This window comes from Heteronotia binoei, chromosome 4 (genome assembly GCF_032191835.1).
Source record: "Heteronotia binoei isolate CCM8104 ecotype False Entrance Well chromosome 4, APGP_CSIRO_Hbin_v1, whole genome shotgun sequence".
Lineage (NCBI taxonomy): Eukaryota > Metazoa > Chordata > Lepidosauria > Squamata > Gekkonidae > Heteronotia > Heteronotia binoei.
This window is the reverse complement of record NC_083226.1, coordinates 94,155,331-94,177,196: the sequence shown is the minus strand read 5'-3', so window position 1 is coordinate 94,177,196 and position 21,866 is coordinate 94,155,331. Positions and strand designations below refer to the sequence as shown.

General features: G+C 45.6%; 1 protein-coding gene across 2 annotated transcripts in view; it reads left to right on the top strand.

Annotated features, from left to right (window-relative positions):
* SNCAIP (synuclein alpha interacting protein) overlaps positions 1 to 21,866 on the top strand; it is a 108,714-nt gene that overhangs the window by 41,890 nt on the left and 44,958 nt on the right. For both annotated transcript variants that reach the window (XM_060235547.1, XM_060235546.1), the window contains exons 5-7: positions 1,313 to 1,426; positions 18,663 to 18,788; positions 21,444 to 21,613. In XM_060235547.1, the coding sequence (XP_060091530.1) occupies positions 1,313 to 1,426; positions 18,663 to 18,788; positions 21,444 to 21,613 (410 nt within the window). The remainder of the gene's footprint in view (positions 1 to 1,312; positions 1,427 to 18,662; positions 18,789 to 21,443; positions 21,614 to 21,866) is intronic.

Genomic DNA, 21,866 nt, shown 5'->3' with positions numbered 1-21,866 from the left:
AGGCTGATCATGCCTGCACAACACTGACCTCACCCCACATTCCTCCGGTACTGGTAAGGATGGAGGTGTACCCTTCCCTTTGTTCGCTCTTTATTACCCCTGTGTTCTTCCCTAATATATTTTTATGGCTCTGAGTTCTTTTAAAAAACGAACTCTATATGGAAAGATCAAGATGAGCACACACAAAATTGTTCTTAAATGTTACATTCTGGCAACTCAAAAGGGTGCGATCACAGACAAAGTGAGTCAACCTCAACACATAGCAACACAACACATAATTTGACACTGATCTTTAACAATAGGTCACTCATAAAGGGCTTCCACAAAGGTTGTAAGAGATAAGAATGTCCTTGGGCACTCAGATTTTTAAAAATGATTTTAAAATAACTAAGTTTCATTACTGTAGTAATGAGGAAGACAAATGAGATGAAACTTGTATTTTATTGATATTTCAGGGGGTTATTTCTTATGTCATCTCTATTTATGTGTGTCACATTCAAGCCAATCTTAGATATCTTGGTTCTTACACCAAGCAACTCAGCAGTCAGTGTCATTATAGGCTTGCCTAAAAAGGGCGGTCTTGCAGGCCCTGCGGAACTGGCCGAGGTCCCGCAGGGCCCGCACCTCCTCCGGAAGCTGGTTCCACAATGCCAAAGTAAAGCCATGTCCAAAAGGAAGAACCTGAAGATCATTTCTGTGGTTTAGACTATCATCTGAACTGAGCCATACCTTTTATTTTTAAACCATGTGAGCATTTTTGAAAAAGAAGTTAATAACCTATTATAAATCAGTATCTTTGTAGTATACTAAGTTACAAAAGAATCCACTTGAAATTTATACACATTTAACAAATCACATCCTATCCTCCAAGCACTATTGCTACACTCCAGACTCCCCACCAGGTGAATAGTGGTTTGTGTAGAAGCTGTAAATAGGCATGCTGTCCCTGCTTTCAGGAAGATCTGTAACTAGCCTAGCATACCAACTTTGATGATTTAACAAGAAATTAAAATGGTCTCAACAGGGCTTTTTTGTAGAAAAAGCTCAGCAGGAACCTATTTGTGTATTAGGCCACACCTCCTGATGTCACCATTATTTCACACAGGGCTGTTTTGTAGAAAAAGCCTAGCAAGAACTCATCTGCATATTAGGCCACACACTCCAATGCCAAACCAGCCGGAACTGTGTCCCTATGTGTTCCTGTTCAGAAAAAGCCCTGAGTCTGGAAAAGATTTGAGTGATGTTTATTTAATGTTAAATATAAATCTACAAACATTTTAAGTTGCTCACAGCTTGTTTTTCTTCTCATTAGAATGGTCAGCTGGAGTGTGTGCGGTGGATGGTGAGTGAAACAGAAGCCATTGCAGAACTTAGTTGTTCAAAAGATCACCCAAGCCTTATTCACTATGCAGGATGCTATGGGCAGGTACAGTTTCATTTTAAATTATTGTATAATGCTGTATAAGGGGGGTTATTTTAATATGTCCAAACTAGAAGCCATTTTTGTTCATAGCCATCAAAACAGAAGTTTTTAGAATGAACGTGTTGTGTTCATTGTTAGAAGCTTTCTTAATTCTCCTAGACAAGTTACTTTTCATCCAACATGCTTTTAACTCTTGGGAGCTAGAAAAACAAACACTGAGCAATTTTACACACAAATATTTCTAAGACTCTTTAAAATGTATTTAAAAGTTACTCATGCAAAAGATAGCTCATATAAACACTAGATTTGGCTGCAATACAAAGGAAATATTTTTATAAGGAAGAAGTGTTTCTGAATGGATTCAGCACACAATTATTTCCTACAGGACTTGGCACACATGGTATCTATTTTTTCAGTAAATACTTCCTACGATGGAGAAGGCAAAAAACAGCCAAAGAATAGGTCCATTGATGTCAGCTTTGCACAGGATGCTTTATTCTTGAGAAAATCTTTCCCTGCTCAGTTCCAAGCCTGTCTTCAGAATACCCTTGAACTGAAAACAGAAAAATTAGCCAAATGTGTTATTACCAAGTGTGAGACCAGGAAGATATGTAGAACAAGCCAGAATGTGTGGTTTGCTAGGCAGTAAATCCTGTTTGTAGTGAAAAGTGACTCCTATTCATTGGTCAAACAATCAGAATCCAAAACAGATCTCTAGCCTAATAGGTCAGAGAAAAAACTTGTGATATTTAGAATTTGGATATTTTATTAGCAATTCATTCAAAAATCACAGATTATAGATATATAAAACATTTGTGCATAATTTTTCCTATAACAATTGCTACTTCTAATTTTACTATTATAGTAATGTCAGTCTTAACTATGTTTCTTACACACAACGTAAGGCAAAGTAACTAAAGTAGTTTTTCTTTTGACACAAATGAATAACTGAGGGTGGGAGAAAACATAAAAACAGGCCTCAGACTTCCAGGCATTAGTGCTGGTTTGCTGAGTGGTCAAAAGCAGAAAATGCTGAGGCAGCCACCATGTTGCCAGAGCCATAAAGGTCCTCTCCCACAAATGTATTCATTCATTTACTTCCTTGCTTCATTGATAGGTTCGTTGCATTTCTTGCTTATGTCAAGAAGACTCTTGCCATTATTATCTTGAACTACTTTCACTTTCCAGTGTCTCTGCTTCGCTTACTACTATCTCTTTGTAACAGTTACAACATTCCTTTCTGCTTAATCTCAAGAGTTACCAAGGTCGCTCTTGCCTGATTATGTGCAAGGGGCCTGGGAAAATATTGGGGTGAGGGGCTGCTTGCTTTCCACTTTTCTTTGAATGTGTAACGGTTTGGCCTAGGGCTATAAGAGAAGGATGAAAGCCTGCCAAAGCCAATTTTTGCGAGGACTGTCTTGCTCTGACCTGCCATGTATCAATAAATAGCTATTCTTGGAATGGACAGTCGCTGATCATTGAACTGCCAGGGTCTTGAGAGTCAAGGTGGATTACCATTAAAAATAATGGAGTTAGAACAGTATAATGGGCTGGATCCAGGCACAAGGATCATAGATCTTGCCCAGTTTTTCCTCCTCCCTGGAGCTCTTTCTGACTCTGGAAAAGTTTATTACCAGCACTGAGTGATGTGCTTACTTTAATCTGGAGGAATACAAAATGTTTCCTTTCTTTCTCTTCCTTGCATGGAATTGAACTCATGAAAGGGGCAGAAAAGATGAGCTTGTTCTCTTTCCCATTGCCAATACAGCCATCCAGCTGCATGCAGCTCTTAGTATATGTGAATGGCACAATTTGGGCAATAATTTTTTCCCGGATTTGAAAGGGCTCCAGATAGAAGGGAAAGGTGTCAAGCAAGCAGATCTCAAAGTAACCAGCCCTTGAGTTGAAACAAAGTATGGTTTTATTGAGCCAAATATTGGAACTGATACAGAGTAGCAATAGAATGCATACTTAAAGGTGGCACATCAAAGGTTCTATCAACAAAGCTACAATTACTAAACAGTCCTGTATTCACGTGTGAAAAGTCACACAGTACTTTCTTTATCTCCCTGCGGTTATTCTTCCTGAGCCCAGGCCTGGCCTGGGAACATGTTCCTGGAGGCTTTATCTTCAAAGAACAAATTCCTGCATTTGTTAGTAAAAGCGAAAGAGGCGCCAGCTAGTGCCTTAGCTTGGTTCAGGGTTAGTAACATTTTAAAGCATGGCAGTTATATTCAGATAAACATAGACAGTCATAGAAGAATAAAACATTGCTTGACATACTGCCCCCCCCCCCCAAGCTCTTGCCCAGGGTTTGTCTGGGTGCAGTAGGTAAAATCTTTTGAGAAGGAGGGGGGCCCTAAGGTCAGAGGATTTTACCCATTCATCACAGCTAGGGGGAAAGTATTTCCAACGGACTAAGTAGTATAGTACCCCCCTCTTCTCTTTGGCATCCAACACCTCCTGGACCTCATGGTGACTCTGACCCTTCACTTGAATAGGGTTGGGCTCCAGAGGGTGGGGGTGCCAGCTCGTAGCCCCCAGATCTTTCCGAAGAAGGCTGCAATGGAAAGCAGGGTGGATTTTACTAAACAGTTTAGGCAACTCCAGCTCCACTGTTACTTTATTAATGGGTAGATCTCAGACCATCATTTCTCTTTGCTGATGGAAAGGAAAAGTAGGAAAGATCCAAGCCTATAAGTTCTTTCTGCTGGCAGGAGGGGAAGCTGGGATAGATCCATCCAAGACCAATAGCTCATTCCCCTGGTGGTTTGTGGGATCCAAGCCACTATATAAAACCAACAAAATTACATAACATAGTATAATATAGACAATAAAAAAGATTACAAGATTGGATAGAAATGCATTGAAAACACAGACAGTAAGCACTAATAAAATTACAAAATTAGAGAACAATTTTTCATTTATTTACTTCATCTAAACCCCACCTTTCTCCACAATGGGGACCCACAGCAGCTGACATGGTTCTCCATTTTTTTTTCTGCTTGCAACAGTCCTGTAAAGTAAAGTTAGGCTGAGAGTATGTGACCGGTCCAAAGTCACTTAGCAGGTTTTCATGGTAGAGGTGGGATTTGAACTGCCAGATTCTAGTCTAACACTCTAACCACTACAGTACTCTGGCTCTCCAATGCAATAACAACAGTCAAATGTGCACAGTGAAAGCTACATAAAATTCCACAGACATCAATTACAACTTTATTAACTTTATAAATGCCCTGCTAAACAATTCTGTTTGTCACATTTTGCAAAATGATAGGAGCATGGGAACCTTCCTGACTGGGGTTTGGACATCTGTTAGGGCATTTGTAGGGCAGCATATTAGTGTAAGCACTACAGTAGAGCATATTAGGAGAGGTGATTCTTCAGAAATGCAAGTTCTATTAATGAAGGAGTTTTCTCAGGTCATCCGCCACTAACCTTGGATGGTGGGAACAACTGAAGCAGAGCCTCTAAAGATGACCAGAGTAAATAGGTAGGTTCCTATGGGAGAAGGTGTTATATGTCACGGCTGGGGCCGGGTCAGGCAAAGTCCAGAGGCAGTCCGAGGTCTGTAGCCAGTAAGCAGGAGGGTCCGAGGCGCCAAATCCGAATCACTGTAGAAGTATCGCAGGTCTGAGGTCCAGAAGCCGAGGTCAGGGAGTCCAGAAGTCCAAAGCCAAAGTCAGGGAGTCAGGAACCAAAGTCAAGCCGGAGTGGATGCTAGAATGTCAGGGAGATGACTAGTTGCTTCCACAAAGCTTCCTCCCAAAGCCCACAGCTATATAGCCCTCTGCTGGCTGTTGCCCGTTTGGGCTAATTGCTGGCTCAGGGAGGCAGCCAGGATCCTGTTACCACTCAAGCATCCTTGCTCTTAGAAGGGCCAGAATCCTCTCAGAACTCAGGGCTCAGGGAGCGTCTTGCTTGTGAGCGTGCCGCCCTCCTCCGATCCCTGAGGTCCTGCCGGAGGCGGTCACGCACACGAGCCACCCGAGAGGGCGAGGCAGGGGGGCTGGGATCTTCTCCAGCAGGAGGCAGGGGCACTGGTGCAGGTGGCAGGGGCACAGTTTCCTCATCAGACTCAACTTCCTCTGAAGGGTCCCCAGCACCCATGACACTATCCCCCCCCCATGGCCCCCCTCCGTCGAGGGACCTGGAAGGTCGGGGTGGTCGTTGTGGAACTGGTGCACCAAGTCCAGGGCATGAAGATTGTCCTCGGGCTCCCAAGACCGGTCTTCTGGGCCGTATCCCTCCCAGTCCACCAGGTACTGGAGGCCTCCACGATGGTACCGGGAGTCCAGGATCTGGCGCACCTCATATTCTTCCTCGTCATCCACCAACACTGGTGGTGGCGGTGGTGGGGAAGGAGTCCGAGCTGGGTCAGGGGGTGCAGCCGGAACAAGGAGGGAGCGATGAAACACGGGGTGAATGCGGAGGTGGGGTGGCAACTGGAGCCTGAAGGCGACGGGGTTTATTTGTTCAACGACGGGGTAGGGTCCAATGAACCGTGCATCCAGCTTGTGAGACCGACCAGGCCGGCGCAGGTAGCGAGTTGAGAGCCACACCTGATCCCCCGGCTGCACTGGAGGGCCTTCTTGCCTCTTTCGGTCCGCAGCCCGTTTATATGCCTCCTTGGCTTGCTGTAGCTGCTCTCGGAGCAAGTCTTGGCTGGCACGGAGTTCTTGCAGGTAGGCATCGACGGCGGGGACATTCGTGGGTGGTAGGATCGCTGGGAAGAACCGAGGGTGGTACCCGTAGGTTGCAGCAAACGGGGTCATTTGGGTGGATGAATGGACCGCGTTGTTGTATGCAAACTCCGCTAGGGGCAATAGAGTGGTCCAGTCATCCTGCTGGTAACAGGTGTAACAGCGGAGATATTGCTCTAGCGTGGCATTGGTGCGCTCTGTCTGGCCATCTGTCTGTGGGTGGTAGGCCGAGGACAGGTGCACTCGAGTACCCAGGCTGGAATGGAGGGCTTGCCAGAACCGAGAGGAGAACTGAGGGCCCCGATCGGAGATCAGATGGGCTGGGAGTCCATGCAGACGAAAGATGTGTTGCAGGTAAAGCTGGGCCGTCTCCTGAGCTGTGGGGAGTTTCGGGCACGGAACAAAGTGGGCCATCTTGGTAAATAGGTCGACGACCACCCAGATACAAGTCTGACCCTTGGAGCGTGGAAGTTCCGTGATGAAGTCCATCGAGATGGTATCCCAGGGTCCTGAAGATGTGGGCAAGGGCTGCAGCAACCCTGAGGGTTTGGCTGGGATGTCTTTGGCCCGTCGGCAGACGTCACAGGAGCTGACATAGCGGGCAACATCAGCGCGAACTCGTGGCCACCAGAATTCCCTTGTCAGCAAGTGGGTGGTCTTATGCTGTCCAAAGTGCCCGGCGGGTAACGAGTCGTGGGTCAGGCGTAGCACTTCTGCCCGCAAGGGCCCAGGCGGCACATAGAGGCGTTCGCGGTGTAGCAAGAGGCCGCCTCGAGTCGTGAACTCCCCTGTTGGGTCATCTTGGAGAGCCTGGAGGTGTTGCTGGACCCAGGGATCATTGGCCTGGCTAGCCCGAATGTCCTCCACGAGTGCTGGTGAAGTGGAGGTGGCTGCAAATACTGAGGGCGGCAGGATTGGAGCAGCGGGCGCGGTCTCAGTTGAGGCAGGGGCGTATTCCGGTTTCCGGGAGAGCGCGTCTGCTTTCCGGTTCTGGGTATGGGGGATGTAGGAGATCCGGAAGTCGAAGCGAGAGAAGAATAGGGACCACCGGATCTGGCGCTGGTTGAGACGGCGGGTGGTCTGGAGGTGTTCCAAGTTCCGGTGATCGGTGAGCACTTGAACAGGGTGGCGAGCCCCTTCGAGGTAATGTCGCCAAACCTCAAACGCCGCCTTGATCGCGAGCAACTCCCTCTCCCAGATGGTATAGTTCCTCTCTGCAGCAGTGAGCTGCCGCGAGTAATAGGCGCAGGGCTGTAGTGGCTGGGACGGCTCCTCGCGCTGGGACAGCACTGCTCCCAGGGCCACGTTGGAGGCATCAGCTTCCACCGTAAAGGGAAGCTGGGGGTCGGGGTATCTCAGGAGTGGCCCAGTGGCAAAGCGAGTCTTCAGGGTGGAGAAGGCGTTATCGGCCTCTGGGGACCAGTGGAAGGGTTCTTTGGGGCGGAGTAGTTGAGTCAGGGGTGTGGTCAGGGATGCGTAGGCTGGGATGAATTGCCGATAGTAGTTGGCAAAACCGAGGAACCGCTGCAGGTCTTTGCGATTCTGAGGAGCCTGCCAGGTCAGGACCGCTTCTACTTTTTTCGGGTCCATGAGGATCCCCTGCGGTGACACGATGTGCCCAAGGAACTCGACGGAGCGCAGGTCGAAGTCGCACTTCTCCAGCTTGGCGTAGAGACCATGGGCTCGTAGGCGTTGCAGGACCTGGCGGACATGCTCGGCGTGCTGGGCAGGATTGCGGGAGTAAATTAGGATGTCATCCAGGTATATGATCGCGAAGCGGTCGAGCAGGTCCCGGAATATGTCATTCATGAACCTCTGGAAGACAGCGGGGGCATTGGTCAGTCCGAAGGGCATTACCAGGTGCTCGTACTGCCCGTATCGGGTCCCAAACGCGGTCTTCCATTCGTCTCCGGGCCGTATGCGCACCAAATTGTACGCTCCACGGAGGTCCAGCTTGGTGTAGATTTGGGCCCCCTTTAGGCGATCCAAGAGTTCAGGGATCAGTGGTAGAGGGTACCGGTCGCGGATGGTGATCTTGTTCAGGGCCCGGTAGTCATTGCACAGCCGGAGCTCCCCACTTTTCTTCTTCACGAAGAGCACTGGAGCAGATAGGGGAGAGGTTGAGGGTCGGATGAATCCGCGTTTCAGGTTCTTGTCCAGGAAGTCTCGCAGAGCTGCCAACTCCGGCTCCGACATTGGGTACAGACGCCCCACCGGGAGTGGTGCCCCAGGTACCAAATCAATGGCACAGTCGTAGGGCCGGTGAGGGGGAAGCTGATCAGCTCCTGTCTCTTCGAAGACATCAGCAAAGTCCACATACTTCTGAGGGAGCTGAGGACCACCACTCGGGATGCCAGCTGCTAGAGTGGTGGGAGGAGTCAGATGGGGGCATGGGTCTCGGAAGCGTAGTTCCTGCTGGGCCCAGTCCACGATGGGGTTGTGCAGCTTCAGCCAGGAAAGGCCTAGAATCAGCGGGAAGCGAGGCATGCGGGCGACATCAAACCGCAGCTGTTCTTGGTGCTGCTGGACGTGGAAGGTGATGGGACAGGTCTCCTGGGTGACGGGGCCAGAACGGAGGAGGCGCCCGTCAATAGCCTCCACCAGCGACGGAATCCCTTTTGGCTGCACAGGGATCTGGTGCTGCTTCACAAAGGCGGCATCTATAAAACAGTGGGCCGCTCCCGAGTCCAGCATGGCATACACGAACAGCCAGCGTTCGTCAGGCAGACGGAGTTTGACTGGTAGCAGGAATGGCCCTGGGGTATCAGCCCGCTGTTCGGAGGACCCAGCTAGTCGCCCCAGGCTGGGGGGTCCACTTACGCCTGGGGCTGCCCTTTTGGCGGCGGTGGCAGCGAAGGTCCAGGTATCCGATGCTTAGCAGGGCAGCCAGAGGCATAGTGGCCTGCCGTGCCGCAGTAGAGGCACAGATTCTGCGTGCGGCGTCTGGTCTTTTCCTCTGGGGTCAGGCGGGGTCGAGCAGCTCCAAGCTGCATAGGCTCATCCTTGGTGCTGGTACTAGCTGGGGACGGGCGAGGAGCCAGGTAGCACGGCGCAGGGAGCTGGCGCCCTCTGGTCTTGGCTTGGCGGCGACTTTCCAGGCGGCCATCGATGCGGAGGCAGAGGGTGATAAGTTCTTGGAGCGTGGGTGGCTGCTCCACCCTGGCCAGTTCATCCAGGACCTCCTCTGCCAACCCCTCAGTAAACTGGTCCATCTGGGCAGCCTCATTCCACGCCAAGTCCTGGGTCAGGAGCTTGAATTCAGTGGCATATTGAGCCACCGAGGAGTTGCCTTGTTTCAGTGCCCTGATCTTCCGGTTGGCTGTGGCTGCTTGGACTGGGTTTGAGAAAGCAGCAGACAGGTGGGCCTCAAACCCCTGGTAATCAGTCAGTAGGGGAGAGGACGCGACCAGTAAGGGTGTGGCCCATTTGGCCGCCTGCCCCTTTAACAGACTGATGACGAAACACACCTTGGTTTTGTCATTGAGGAAGTCCCGTGCTCTCAGTTCAAAGTACAGCCGACACTGTGCTAGGAAGGCAGGAAATTCTTCCACGGCACCCCCAAATCTGTCAGGTGGGGGAACTGGGCACTTGGCTGGAGCACTGGCCGCAGGTTGTTGCTGCAAGTGCACTACTGCCTGTGTTAGCTGCTGTACCTGGGCTTGGAGCGCAGCCAGTAGTTCTGTGGTTTCACTTGCTTCAGCATCCATCCTGTGGAGTGGGTGTTTGTCGGTGGAAGCAATCTGTCACGGCTGGGGCCGGGTCAGGCAAAGTCCAGAGGCAGTCCGAGGTCTGTAGCCAGTAAGCAGGAGGGTCCGAGGCGCCAAATCCGAATCACTGTAGAAGTATCGCAGGTCTGAGGTCCAGAAGCCGAGGTCAGGGAGTCCAGAAGTCCAAAGCCAAAGTCAGGGAGTCAGGAACCAAAGTCAAGCCGGAGTGGATGCTAGAATGTCAGGGAGATGACTAGTTGCTTCCACAAAGCTTCCTCCCAAAGCCCACAGCTATATAGCCCTCTGCTGGCTGTTGCCCGTTTGGGCTAATTGCTGGCTCAGGGAGGCAGCCAGGATCCTGTTACCACTCAAGCATCCTTGCTCTTAGAAGGGCCAGAATCCTCTCAGAACTCAGGGCTCAGGGAGCGTCTTGCTTGTGAGCGTGCCGCCCTCCTCCGATCCCTGAGGTCCTGCCGGAGGCGGTCACGCACACGAGCCACCCGAGAGGGCGAGGCAGGGGGGCTGGGATCTTCTCCAGCAGGAGGCAGGGGCACTGGTGCAGGTGGCAGGGGCACAGTTTCCTCATCAGACTCAACTTCCTCTGAAGGGTCCCCAGCACCCATGACATTATATGCATATTCCAATAATCAAACTGAAGTGTTGTATACCAGACAGAATTTCCAAGTTGTCTTCAAGGGTGGCACCTCATAGAGTGTATTACATAGAGTTCCCATGAAGTTACTTGTTGCATAGGTCAAAGTTGCTAGACTGGGTCAGTCAAATTAGGAGTTGTCCTCTGGCTGAATGAAGATGCAAGAAAGCTGATAAGAAGCTCAGTTCTTGCATGACTACTTGCAGTGAACTTAAGCATCCACCTTTTGCTGCTCACCAAGAAAAAATAGGAAATATTTATTGTCATCAGTGGTACTCTATTAGCAATAGCATTTGAAGGCTGCCTTTAGTGCTTTATGTGCCTACTAGGAATAAGACCTATTGTGAGGAAACATGTAACAGGCTCTAGAAAGAGGATCTGAGTGAGTGCCCCCACCCACCCAAGTGAAGGTATTCACTCCCCCTCACCCTTGGTATATGCACAACATCCCTGTGAGGCAGGTTAGGCTGAAATTCTGTGACTGGTGTGAAATCACCCAGTCAGTGTCCACAGCAAGAACCTGGGTCTGGCAGACCCTGCTCTGAAGTGCTAATGCTACAATGGCTATCATAAGGGGGCTTCTGGTGAACAGTAGCAAGAGCCAGACCTAGGTTAGCCAGCCTCCAGGTGGAACTTGAAGATCTCCTGGTATCACAACTGAACTCCAGACAATATCTCTCTCTTCTCCTGGGGAAAATAACTGCTTTTGAGGTTGGGCTCTATGGCATTATATTCAGCTGAGGCCTCTCCCTTTACTGACAGAACCAAGCTTGATTGCCCAGCAGCAGCCACTGCCTAGCAGCTTCCCCAGTGGCCAAATCCTTATGTGTCCTGGACCAAGGCTGAGGGGAGGAGTGAAGGGAAGGAGTGATAGGAAAGAGGCAGCCACTATGGTCTCTGAAGAAATACCCTGGTGGAGCCAGGCCTAGTTGCATCACCATCTTCATTCCCTGTCTCTTCACTGTCTCTCCGCCATCTGCTTTCTCTTTGAAATTTTTCAGAGAGTTGGTAGGTAACAACAGGCAGGAGAGGGGTATGGCCAGAAGCATTGCCTATCCCCAGAGGGTACCCCACTTGAGCACAGGTGACCACAAAGCCAGAGGAACAAAATGGAGAATGATCAGAAAACAGGCCAACTGGAACACCCTCTGTGACACAACAGAGAACATGCTGAGACTTGGCTCTGATTGCAATATAGGCATGTTTCCTGTGTTGGCTGCTCTCTCCCTCCCAACTGAGTGATAACACTATGAGTTCAACCGGATAAGACAATTGTTTCTGTCTTTAACCTCTGGCTTTCTGATTGAGCCACCACCTTCCTGACTCATCAGCCTAATTCAACTATCCTCATTCTCTACTGCTGTGGCAATGTCTGGCACTATATAAATCCTTTATCTTCTAAGTTTACTCTTCCTCAGGGTGTCATCCAAAATTAATTAAAATATTAAAACTCACTCTGACCTATTGTTAACCCACCTGGACTGCTGTGCTGACACACTCTATTGTATCCACTTGGAAATCCATTCAGGTGACTGGTATAAGCCCATGACTGGTATAAGCCCATCACTGGGCCATCAAGCCCCTTAGTTGCAGGAGGGGCTCCACTCCACCAAACCCTATAAAAACTGGGTCCAAATCCCAGCACATTGTCCATTTTGTAAGGTGCCATATACAGTCTGTACCCCCGGTTACTCTTCGTAATTTGGTCTCCAGAGCATGTCATGCTGGTCAGGCACGTTCTCTCCTCCACTTCTCTTCAGTGCACGGACATCTGCACTCCAGGACAGATAGTATCACCCATTTCAACCAAACCCTCTAATTCCCTATTGATAGTCCCTTCTTAGTCCTTGATTGTGTGTTTTACTCGTGATGAAGCAACGAGAACATCCTATAGAACGTTTATGAAGTCTTATGAGATGGCAGTCAAGGCCGCAAAGAAGGAATACTTTGTGACCAGGATTGCGTCTGCAAATTCGCGCCCGGCACAATTATTTAAGATAATTGAAAATCTGACTACTCTGCCTCAGGGCAGACCAAATGTAAAAGAATTGGAAATAGGCTGTGAGGCTTTTGCAAAATTTTTTGCAGACAAAATCTTGTTGCTCCGCCAAGACTTTCCCGTCACGTTGGATACAGTATTGGAACCCAAGGCTCCGTGCCTGTCTTCTGATTTTAGTTTGGATCACTTCGACGCACTTAGCTTAGGGGAAGTCGACGGAATTCTCTCTACTGTGTGCCCTACAACTTGTGACCTTGACCCATGCCCCTCCTGGCTGATTAAATCTTGTCAGAGGGAGCTAAGATATCCTATACGGGATATCATAAATAGATCCCTCTTGGAAGGGCAATTTCCAACATCTTTGAAAGAGGCCATGGTCCGCCCTCTCTTGAAAAAAAGTACAGCAGACCCGGCCGAATTGGCAAATTACCGACCGGTCTTAAATCTACCATTTTTAGGTAAAGTTATTGAGAGGGCAGTGGCGGCACAGTTACAGAGATTTCTGGATGACACTTCTGCCTTAGACTCCCATCAGTCCGGCTTCCGTCCAGGCCATGGGACGGAGACAGTGCTGGTCGCCTTGGTGGATGACCTCCAGTGGCATCTGGATCGAGGCGGCGTGGCGGTGCTGATGTTGTTAGATCTGTCGGCCACGTTCGACACGGTCGACCATCAGCTACTGGCCTGCCGGCTTGCCGACACAGGGATTAGGGGGTCGGCCTTACAGTGGCTTTCCTCCTTCCTTGATGGGCGGGGACAAAGGGTGGCAATTGGGGGAGAGCTGTCCCAGAGGCACCCACTAGTGTGTGGGGTGCCACAGGGTGCAGTTCTCTCCCCAATGTTATTTAACATCTACATGCGCCCCCTTGCCCAGATAGCCCGGAGGTTTGGGCTCGGGTGTCACCAATATGCAGACGACACCCAGCTCTATTTGCTAATGGATGGCCGGCCTGGCTGCGTCCCAGAGAACCTGGTCTTAGCATTGCAGGCCATGGCAGGTTGGCTCAGGCTGAGTGGGTTGAAGTTGAATCCAACGAAGACAGAGGTCCTTTGCTTGGGCCGTGGTGCCCTGGGGGGGGGGAAATCCCCCTTCCGGCTTTTGACGGTGTACCGCTGAAAGCGGCCCATAGAGTCAGGAGCTTGGGAGTTCTTCTGGAGCCTTCATTATCAATGGAGGCACAGATAGCGGCCACTGCCAAGTCCGCGTTTTTTCATCTTCGACGGGCGAAGCAGTTGGCCCCCTTCCTTGGGCGCCAGGACCTAGCAACGGTGATCCATGCTACGGTCACCTCGAGACTGGACTACTGTAACGCCCTCTACATGGGGCTGCCCCTGTGCCGAACTCGGCGGCTGCAGCTGGTGCAGAACGCAGCGGCTAGGCTGCTGTTGGGGCTCCCAAGATGGGAGCACATACAGCCGGGGCTACGCGGACTGCACTGGCTGCCGGTGGCATACCGAGTTCGTTACAAGGTGCTGGTTATTACCTTTAAAGCCCTATATGGCCGAGGACCTGTCTACTTGAGGGACCGTCTCTCCTCGCATGAACCCCAGAGAGCGCTGAGGTCAGCTGGAAAAAACCAGCTGAATATCCCTGGGCCAAAGGAGGCCAGATTGAAGTCCACCCGGGATCGGACCTTCTCTGTAGCGGCCCCCCTACTGTGGAACCAACTCCCGGAGGAGGTATGGGCCCTGCGATGCTTAGATCAATTCCGCAGGGCCTGTAAGACCCACCTCTTTAAAATAGCCTTCACATAAACCGAGCCAAGAAAGCCCTGTTGGATATGTTCTATGTTTTATGTTTTAATCACTGGATTTTATGAAAGATCTTAATTATAGCACCATAATCTTAAGTTTAATGTAATTTTAATTATTTTAAGGATGATTTTATATTGAAATTGTATATGAATTTATAATTGATTGCACATGGTTTTATTGTATACTGTATTCACATGTTGTGAGCCGCCCTGAGCCTGCTTGTGGGGAGGGCGGGATACAAATAAAAAGTTGTTGTTGTTGTTGTTGTTGCTGTTATTATTATTATTATTATTATTATTATTATTATTATTATTATTTATCACTTGTGTTTGTACTTTGTATACATACTTTCTAGTAAACATTGTAAAATATATTTGATCTGGAGTGTTTTCTTCTCTAAGAATCAGACCTTTGTATAATTGGTGAAGATCCTAGCTCCTAATTCGCCCTATCTAAGTCTCCTTACTGCTAATTTCACAATCTAAAGAGGAGACATCAAGCATTTCCAGTAGCAGAGGAGTGGGCTCAACCAATTGCATACAACGAAACTTGAGTAGCAGTTCACAGGCCAATCACTGATGCAGTACACACCACAGCCAATGAGAGAGCTGGATTGGGCCAATTCCACAGGGCTTTTATATACATACTATAAGATGCATCCAAATGTCTGAATGAATTCAGACTACTAGCAAACAGCCAGCTAATTCTAAGGAAGAAAGTTTTCTTTTTCCTGAGAAGTTCCCTGATCAATGCAAATGCTACAGCAGACTTAAGAGAACTGTGTTTGGTTTGTGAAATCAGTATCTGCCTTATAAACAAATCTAGGTAGGTAGCTGTATTGGTCTGAAGCAGTAAAACAAAATTTGAGTTCATTGGCATCTTTAAGACCAACTAAGTTTTATTCAAGGTACTAGGAATAAGGCCTATTGTGAAGAAAAATACAATGGGCTCGAGAAAGAGGCTCTAAGCAAGTCCCCCCTTCCTTTCTCCCTTTGAGCTGCACAACAATCCTGTGAGGTAGCTTAGGCTGAAAGTCTGTGACTAGTCCAAAGTCACCCAGTCAGCTTCCACAGCAAGAACCTGGCTCTGGCAAACCCCACTCTGAAGTCCTAACTCAAACTCCACCACAGAAACTCCAGAAATTTCCTAAGCCTGGAACTTGCAGCCATAGTCAAGACTGGCACCAGTGAGTTCTGCCTCAGAGGCCTATAGTGATATCTTTCAGACCAACAGTCTCTCTCTGACAATGTTGCTGGTCTTAAGCACAGGACTTCAATCTGTCTGTCTCTCGCTTTCGCTCCCTCTCTCTCTCTGTATCTGGTCTGTTTGCCCAGGTCATCATTTTTTCCCTTCCTGAGGAGGATAGGGAGGAGTCCTCAGCCAATCAAGGGAAGCCTTTCTCTAACTGTTTCCCTTCTCCTCTATTTTTCAGCCAATCGAAGGAAGGTTTTCTCTCTCTCCTCTATGAATCAATGCAACAGGTTGCTCAGCCAATGGGAGAGTCGGGAGAGCCAGTAATTGCAGCAACTAAGGTTGTTTGCCTTTCACTGACAGAACCAGCTTTGCTGGGTAGCAACAGCCACTTGGGTGGGAGAGAGGACCGGATGCCATCAATGGCATGCAAGTACTCTTGATTGATAGTTTGCATTGTAAAATTTTTTTTATTAAATTTCAGTTACGGGTCGGGGAAAGGGGAACATAAGGGGAAGGACGAAAACAGGATTGGAGGGGGAGAACACATATCTTTTCCATTTCCATTTTCCTTTCATTTTATCAAATAACATTTACTATTATTTCATAATCTTTATAACATTAATATTTATATTTACTCTTTCAATTAATCTCTTATATCATCCAAACATTTTATTAATACTCCTTTATAGTTCACATTTTTATATGTCTTAAAATTACATTTTACAAGTTGCCACTATCACAGTACATCCTGTTAACCTCTTATCTAGGATACATATGTCCGATCATATTGCATCTTATATACATTAACATTATTATCTCCATGATTATAAAGATTGTGGGAAATTTGTTTCACACCTTATTTTTCATGTAATACTTAACCAATCATAAAATGGTTGTCAGGTCTTTTTATTTTCTTGTATATTACCATCTTTTAATTTGATAGAAAGTATGCCCATTTCTGCTGTTTCTAGGAGCTTTTGAATATATTCTTCTTGCTTAGGCTCTTATAATTTCCATCTTGCATACACTATCCTTGCTGCTGTTACTGCTTAAACCAAAAACTTAATTGTTGGTTTGGGTAACGAGTTCTGACAAATATTCAAAAGATACATTTCTGGTTTGTGCTGTAAATTGACCTTTAAGATCTTTTGAAGACAGTTGTGTATCTGTTTCCAGTAAACTTTTGCTAAGTCACAATACCACCACATATGATAAAATGATCCTTTCATTTTCTGACATTTCCAATATTTATTAGAAACATTTGAATAGATCTTCGCAAGTCTGTCCGGTGTAATGTACCATCTGTAAAACATCATATATAATTTTTTTAAGTGACTGATCTCTTAATCTTGATATTATTTTTCCATAATTTCCCCAAGAATCTAGATCAATACTGTATCCAATATCTTGTGACCATTTGATCATATTATTTTTAACTACTTCATCTTACATCTTCACTGTCAACAGAAAATTATATATTTTAATAAGTTTTTCATCTGTTCCTGTTATAATTTAGTCAAACTCATTATCTTGTTTTGCAAAGCCAATCCCTTTGTCCTTCATATATTTAGATTTTATTTGTAGTTTCATCCAGCAATCTAATTTTGTTTCTTCCTCTCTTTTTAAATTATCTGCAGCATTCAGTAGGTTTTCATACGTGAGAATTTCTTCAAAATTTAACAGCTTCTGTTGTATTATTGCTTTTAATGGTGATAACCATTTTGGGATCTTTCTGTATATTTGAGGCTTTATCCAATTCTATGTTGAGTAAATAGATTTTCTGATTTCATGTATATTAAATACATTCTTCATGGATGAGTTTTGATACCACAAATACGAATGCCACCCACTTGGTAAATCCAAACCTTCTAAAATTAATAGTCTCTTATTCTTCAGAATAATACATTCTTTTGCCCAGAACAGTGAGCATGATTTATAATGCTGGTTATCACCTTTAAAGCCCTATATGGCTTGGGACCTGTCTACCTGAAGGATCGTCTTTCCCCTCATGTTCCCCAGAGAGTACTGAGGTCGGGAACACAAAATCTCCTTACTGTCCCTGGGCCGAAAGAAGCCCGCTTGAAATCCACCAGAGAAAGGGCTTTCTCTGTTATGGCCCCTACATGGTGGAATCAGCTGCCGGAAGAGGTGAGGGCCCCGCAGGACCTTGTCCAGTTCCGCAGGGCCTGTAAGACGACCCTCTTCCAGCTAGCCTATACCTAGCTTGAAATTTAATGCACTTGCCAGATCTCTTTTTATATATATTTGGAATATTTATTAATTTTAAGGTTTTATCTGTTTTACCTGTTTTAAATGTTTGATCCTTTACATGTTTAAATATTGTTTAATTTTATGTCGGATCTATTATTGGAAGCCGCCCTGAGCCACTCGTGGGAAGGGCGGGATATAAATTCTAAATAAATAAATAATAAATAAATAAATGTCTGCCAATCTGGCAACACAAGTCCTCCCTTTTGTTTAAAATCTTATAGTGCTTTTAATTTGATTCTGTTTCTTATTCTGCCATATAAATACTGAGTTCAATTTATTTAGCTGTTGAAAGAAAAATTTTGGTAATACCACTGGAATCATTTGAAATAAAAACAATATTCTCGATAAAATATTCATTTTGACTCTTGACTGATACTTTGACGGGCCAAAGGTTGATGCAGTGCAGTCCCATTCAGTCCCAACTAATCAGGTTGCTCAGATTTGCCAAGATAAAAGGTTTTTTATTATAAAAGATAAGCTTTCATGTACACACACAGTTCCTCAGATATATTGAAATGGAAGTTATCAGTTCATATATAGAGAGAGAGACAGATGCCTCTACATAGATGAATAGCAAAATTAGCATACAGTTTAATGAAGATGTTTTAACATATTAAAAGGCTAACCAGCAATAATAAGTTGTTCATATGGTCACCAAGTCACCGTTAAGAATGGATATTTCAGCCATTTTTTTCTGTTGCAATTTCTTTCTAATTATATCACACATGTATTTTTATGGAAATCATGATAAGAGAAATATTGGAGCTCTTCCTATACCTCAAGATGATTTTAGTATATGTAAGTTAGTAGACCTATAAATATTCAAAAGGATACTATGGTAAGTTCCATGATGTAGCTTCCATGTGATCTTTTATTTTCACACATGTGTATATATTTATCAATGTATTTAACAAACATCTCTAGTTCATTTCTCAACAAAATTATCTCTTCTGTGTAGGAGAAAATCCTTCTGTGGCTTCTTCAATTTATGCAAGAACAAGGGATTTCTTTGGATGAAGTTGATCAGGAGGGTAACAGTGCAGTACATGTAGCTGCCCACCAGGGATATCTGGGATGCATACAGGTAAAGAAATAAAACTATATTTCAAAGTGACATTAAAGAACCTCTTCAATGTAATGTGTTGTAACATAGAACTATATAAGAATAATAACAACAAAAATTAATTTACAGTTAAAAAGCAGAAGTATGAAGGCTTGTATTCAAAGTACATGAAGCAGCCACTATGCCAACTGTGAGGAACTGGTCAGGGTCATCTTGGGAGGGTGGCCACTCTAAATTTTTCCCCAGTCACCTTCCCTCAGTCCCTCAGGCACACATACAGAAATCCTGACAGCACTCTAAAAATAGGCACCAGACAGTTTTAAAATTCAAAAACCAAAGAAATATTTATTGGATAACAAAAGGCAAGGAAGGGGGATAAAAATAATATTGATTAGATCTGATTAAAAGGCAAATCAGTTGGCAGCAGATGGTTGGCAAAATAATCAATTACTGATGCTGAGGTAGAATTAAATATATAACCCTGGCAGAATATTTGTAAACTACCAAACTGGGAGACTTTAGAATTCTACAGAACTCTGTGACAGGCAAGCAGTGCCTACTGGGCAGTAGGATGCTTTGCAGTTCAGATGATATAGCCCTAGGCTGTGGCTACTCAAATCATAAAAATAACAAACTGACAATCACTCTTTTCCACACAGAGAGAGAACTCCTGACTAGTGCCAGATTAATTCTCCCTCACAGACATTCCACACTAACATCCAAGACTCACACCACTGAGAGCTAATACCAGCCCCTCCCTTCTGGTGTGTCTCAGACCCAGCTAGTTTTCTGATCTGAATCTTGGGAAACCCTGCTGACCACCAGAATCCAGTTCTCTCTTCTGAGTGTTTGTGTGATCTCAGTATGTACAAGGGGTCTGCCTAGAGAGTTTCTTCTCACAGAAGGTGCCTTTTTCCCCCTTCTGAATTCAAACGCTCTCTCAGACAGAAGCTCAGCCATGCTCTGTCTCCACGAGGAACTCAGCCCCACTGGCTGTTCTCAGCTCCTTGTCCAGATGTTTCACACCACAATTGACCAGCCTAAGCCCCAATTTTCACACTCCAGACTCTCACTGAAGACTCCCAAAACACAAATTGCAAACCCTGAGGTGTTCCTTGCTAGCCTCTTCATTTCGCTACATTTCAATTACCATTTCAGTTACTCAGCCAATTGCCACAAGGCTGCTCCCAGTTTCCCAGGCTAAGTTCCTGAGTCCATCACACTGACATATGTTGATATAGGGGTTGGAAAGTGTTTTGAGTTATGCAGCAGACTAGATAAGTTCCAACTGAATATAACTCTTATGGCTTGCTTACATGGTCTTCTAACAATTGACATTCAATGGACTTGATTGTCAATTATGTGAATTTTGACGTTGAACTGGGTTAAAATATATGTATTTTTAATAAACAATGTACTAAGGTATTCAAAGAATATTTTGAACATTACCGAATGTGTGTCAGGGAAGGCTGAAAGAATCCCAGAATATGTCATAACATTAATCTCTGTAGTAGTGATATGTGAAAACTCTAGAAAAACTTTTGAAAAGCAAACCACCACACACACACACACACACACAAATGATGAACTAGCTTCTTATGAATGTCTACGAATAACTGCATAGTGATTTGTGGTCTTCTAAAGCCATTTTAAGGCCAATCTCGTGTAACTGGTTAGGGTTAGGGTTTTATAATTATATCTATTAATTTTATAACTGTTTTTCTCCCAAATGGGGACCTAAAGCAGCTTATATCACATATTTCCTGCCTGCATTATATCCTCACCACAACAACCCTCTGAAGTAGGCAAGGCTGATAGACTGTGACTGGCCTAAGGTCACCTAGTGAGCTTCCATGGCAGAAGGGGGGGGGGGGAGGTTAAACCTGAGTCTCTCAGATCCCATTCCATCACTCTTAACTACTACACTGCAGTGCTCTCCATGCTTACCATGGAAATGAGAATTACCCCTCCCCCACCAGTGCAGCCTTCTTAGCACAGAGGCTCCTGCAGCATCTCTAAATATTAGCAAGTTTATTAAATACTGTGATAGAAAACATGATCATTATTTTAACTAACTGAAATTAGGACTTACTTGTTAATTAAACTGATATAATAGGGTGGAATATACATATTGGGTTGAATGGAAAGCTATGATGATGAAGAGAGAATGATGGTAGGCAAACAAAATAATTCATTTGAAGATTCCATTAATATACTGATAAATAATTGGTTTGGGCCAAAGATTTATCCAGTTCAATACTGAGTCCAGCAGTTTTCAGCCTGAAGATTCTAGGAAACAGGACATGATCCCAGGCATCTGATACCCACAAGGATATTCCCCCTGAACACGGAAGTACCATTTTGCCATCATGCCTAACAACAATACAGTGTTACTGTTACAGTACAGTTTAATACAGTGTCCACTGAAATCAGTAAGCTTGGACTAGTCTAACTTTGCACTGGATTGCACAGTCCTTTGACTTATACTTTTGATTTTTATAATCCGTTTTAAAAGTCTCCTTTTCTAGAAGCTGCCATTATATCCTTCAGCAGTGAATTCATTACTTAATTGTATTCTACAAAGAAGTGCTTTATTTTGTATTTAATTAATCTAATACCCATCCATGTAACAATTAATTCTAAAACATGTATGTATGTGTATATATGTATATTTAGACTCTGGTTGAATATGGAGCAAATGTCACTATGCAAAACAATGCCGGAGAGAAACCATCCCAAAGTGCTGAGCGGCACGGACACACCATGTGTTCACGTTACTTGGTGGTAGTGGAGACATGCATGTCGTTGGCATCCCAGGTTGTGAAGTTAACAAAGCAACTGAAAGAGTAAGTCTTCATATTCTGTTGGTTTATCTTTCTTTCCTCTGTGTTATCAGCAAGTACTATCAGGACCATCCCATGCTTCATGCAACAAATGTGTTTTTAGTGTGTCTACATTCCAAACAAGGTAACGGTTGCTTGGTGGAAGTATCCAGGAAGCAAGAAATGGACAAACACTTGGGAACTGTGGCCAATTCCATGTCTAATGTATGTTCACTGTTGCATATCTCTCATTCAAGCATTACCTTATGTTCATCTT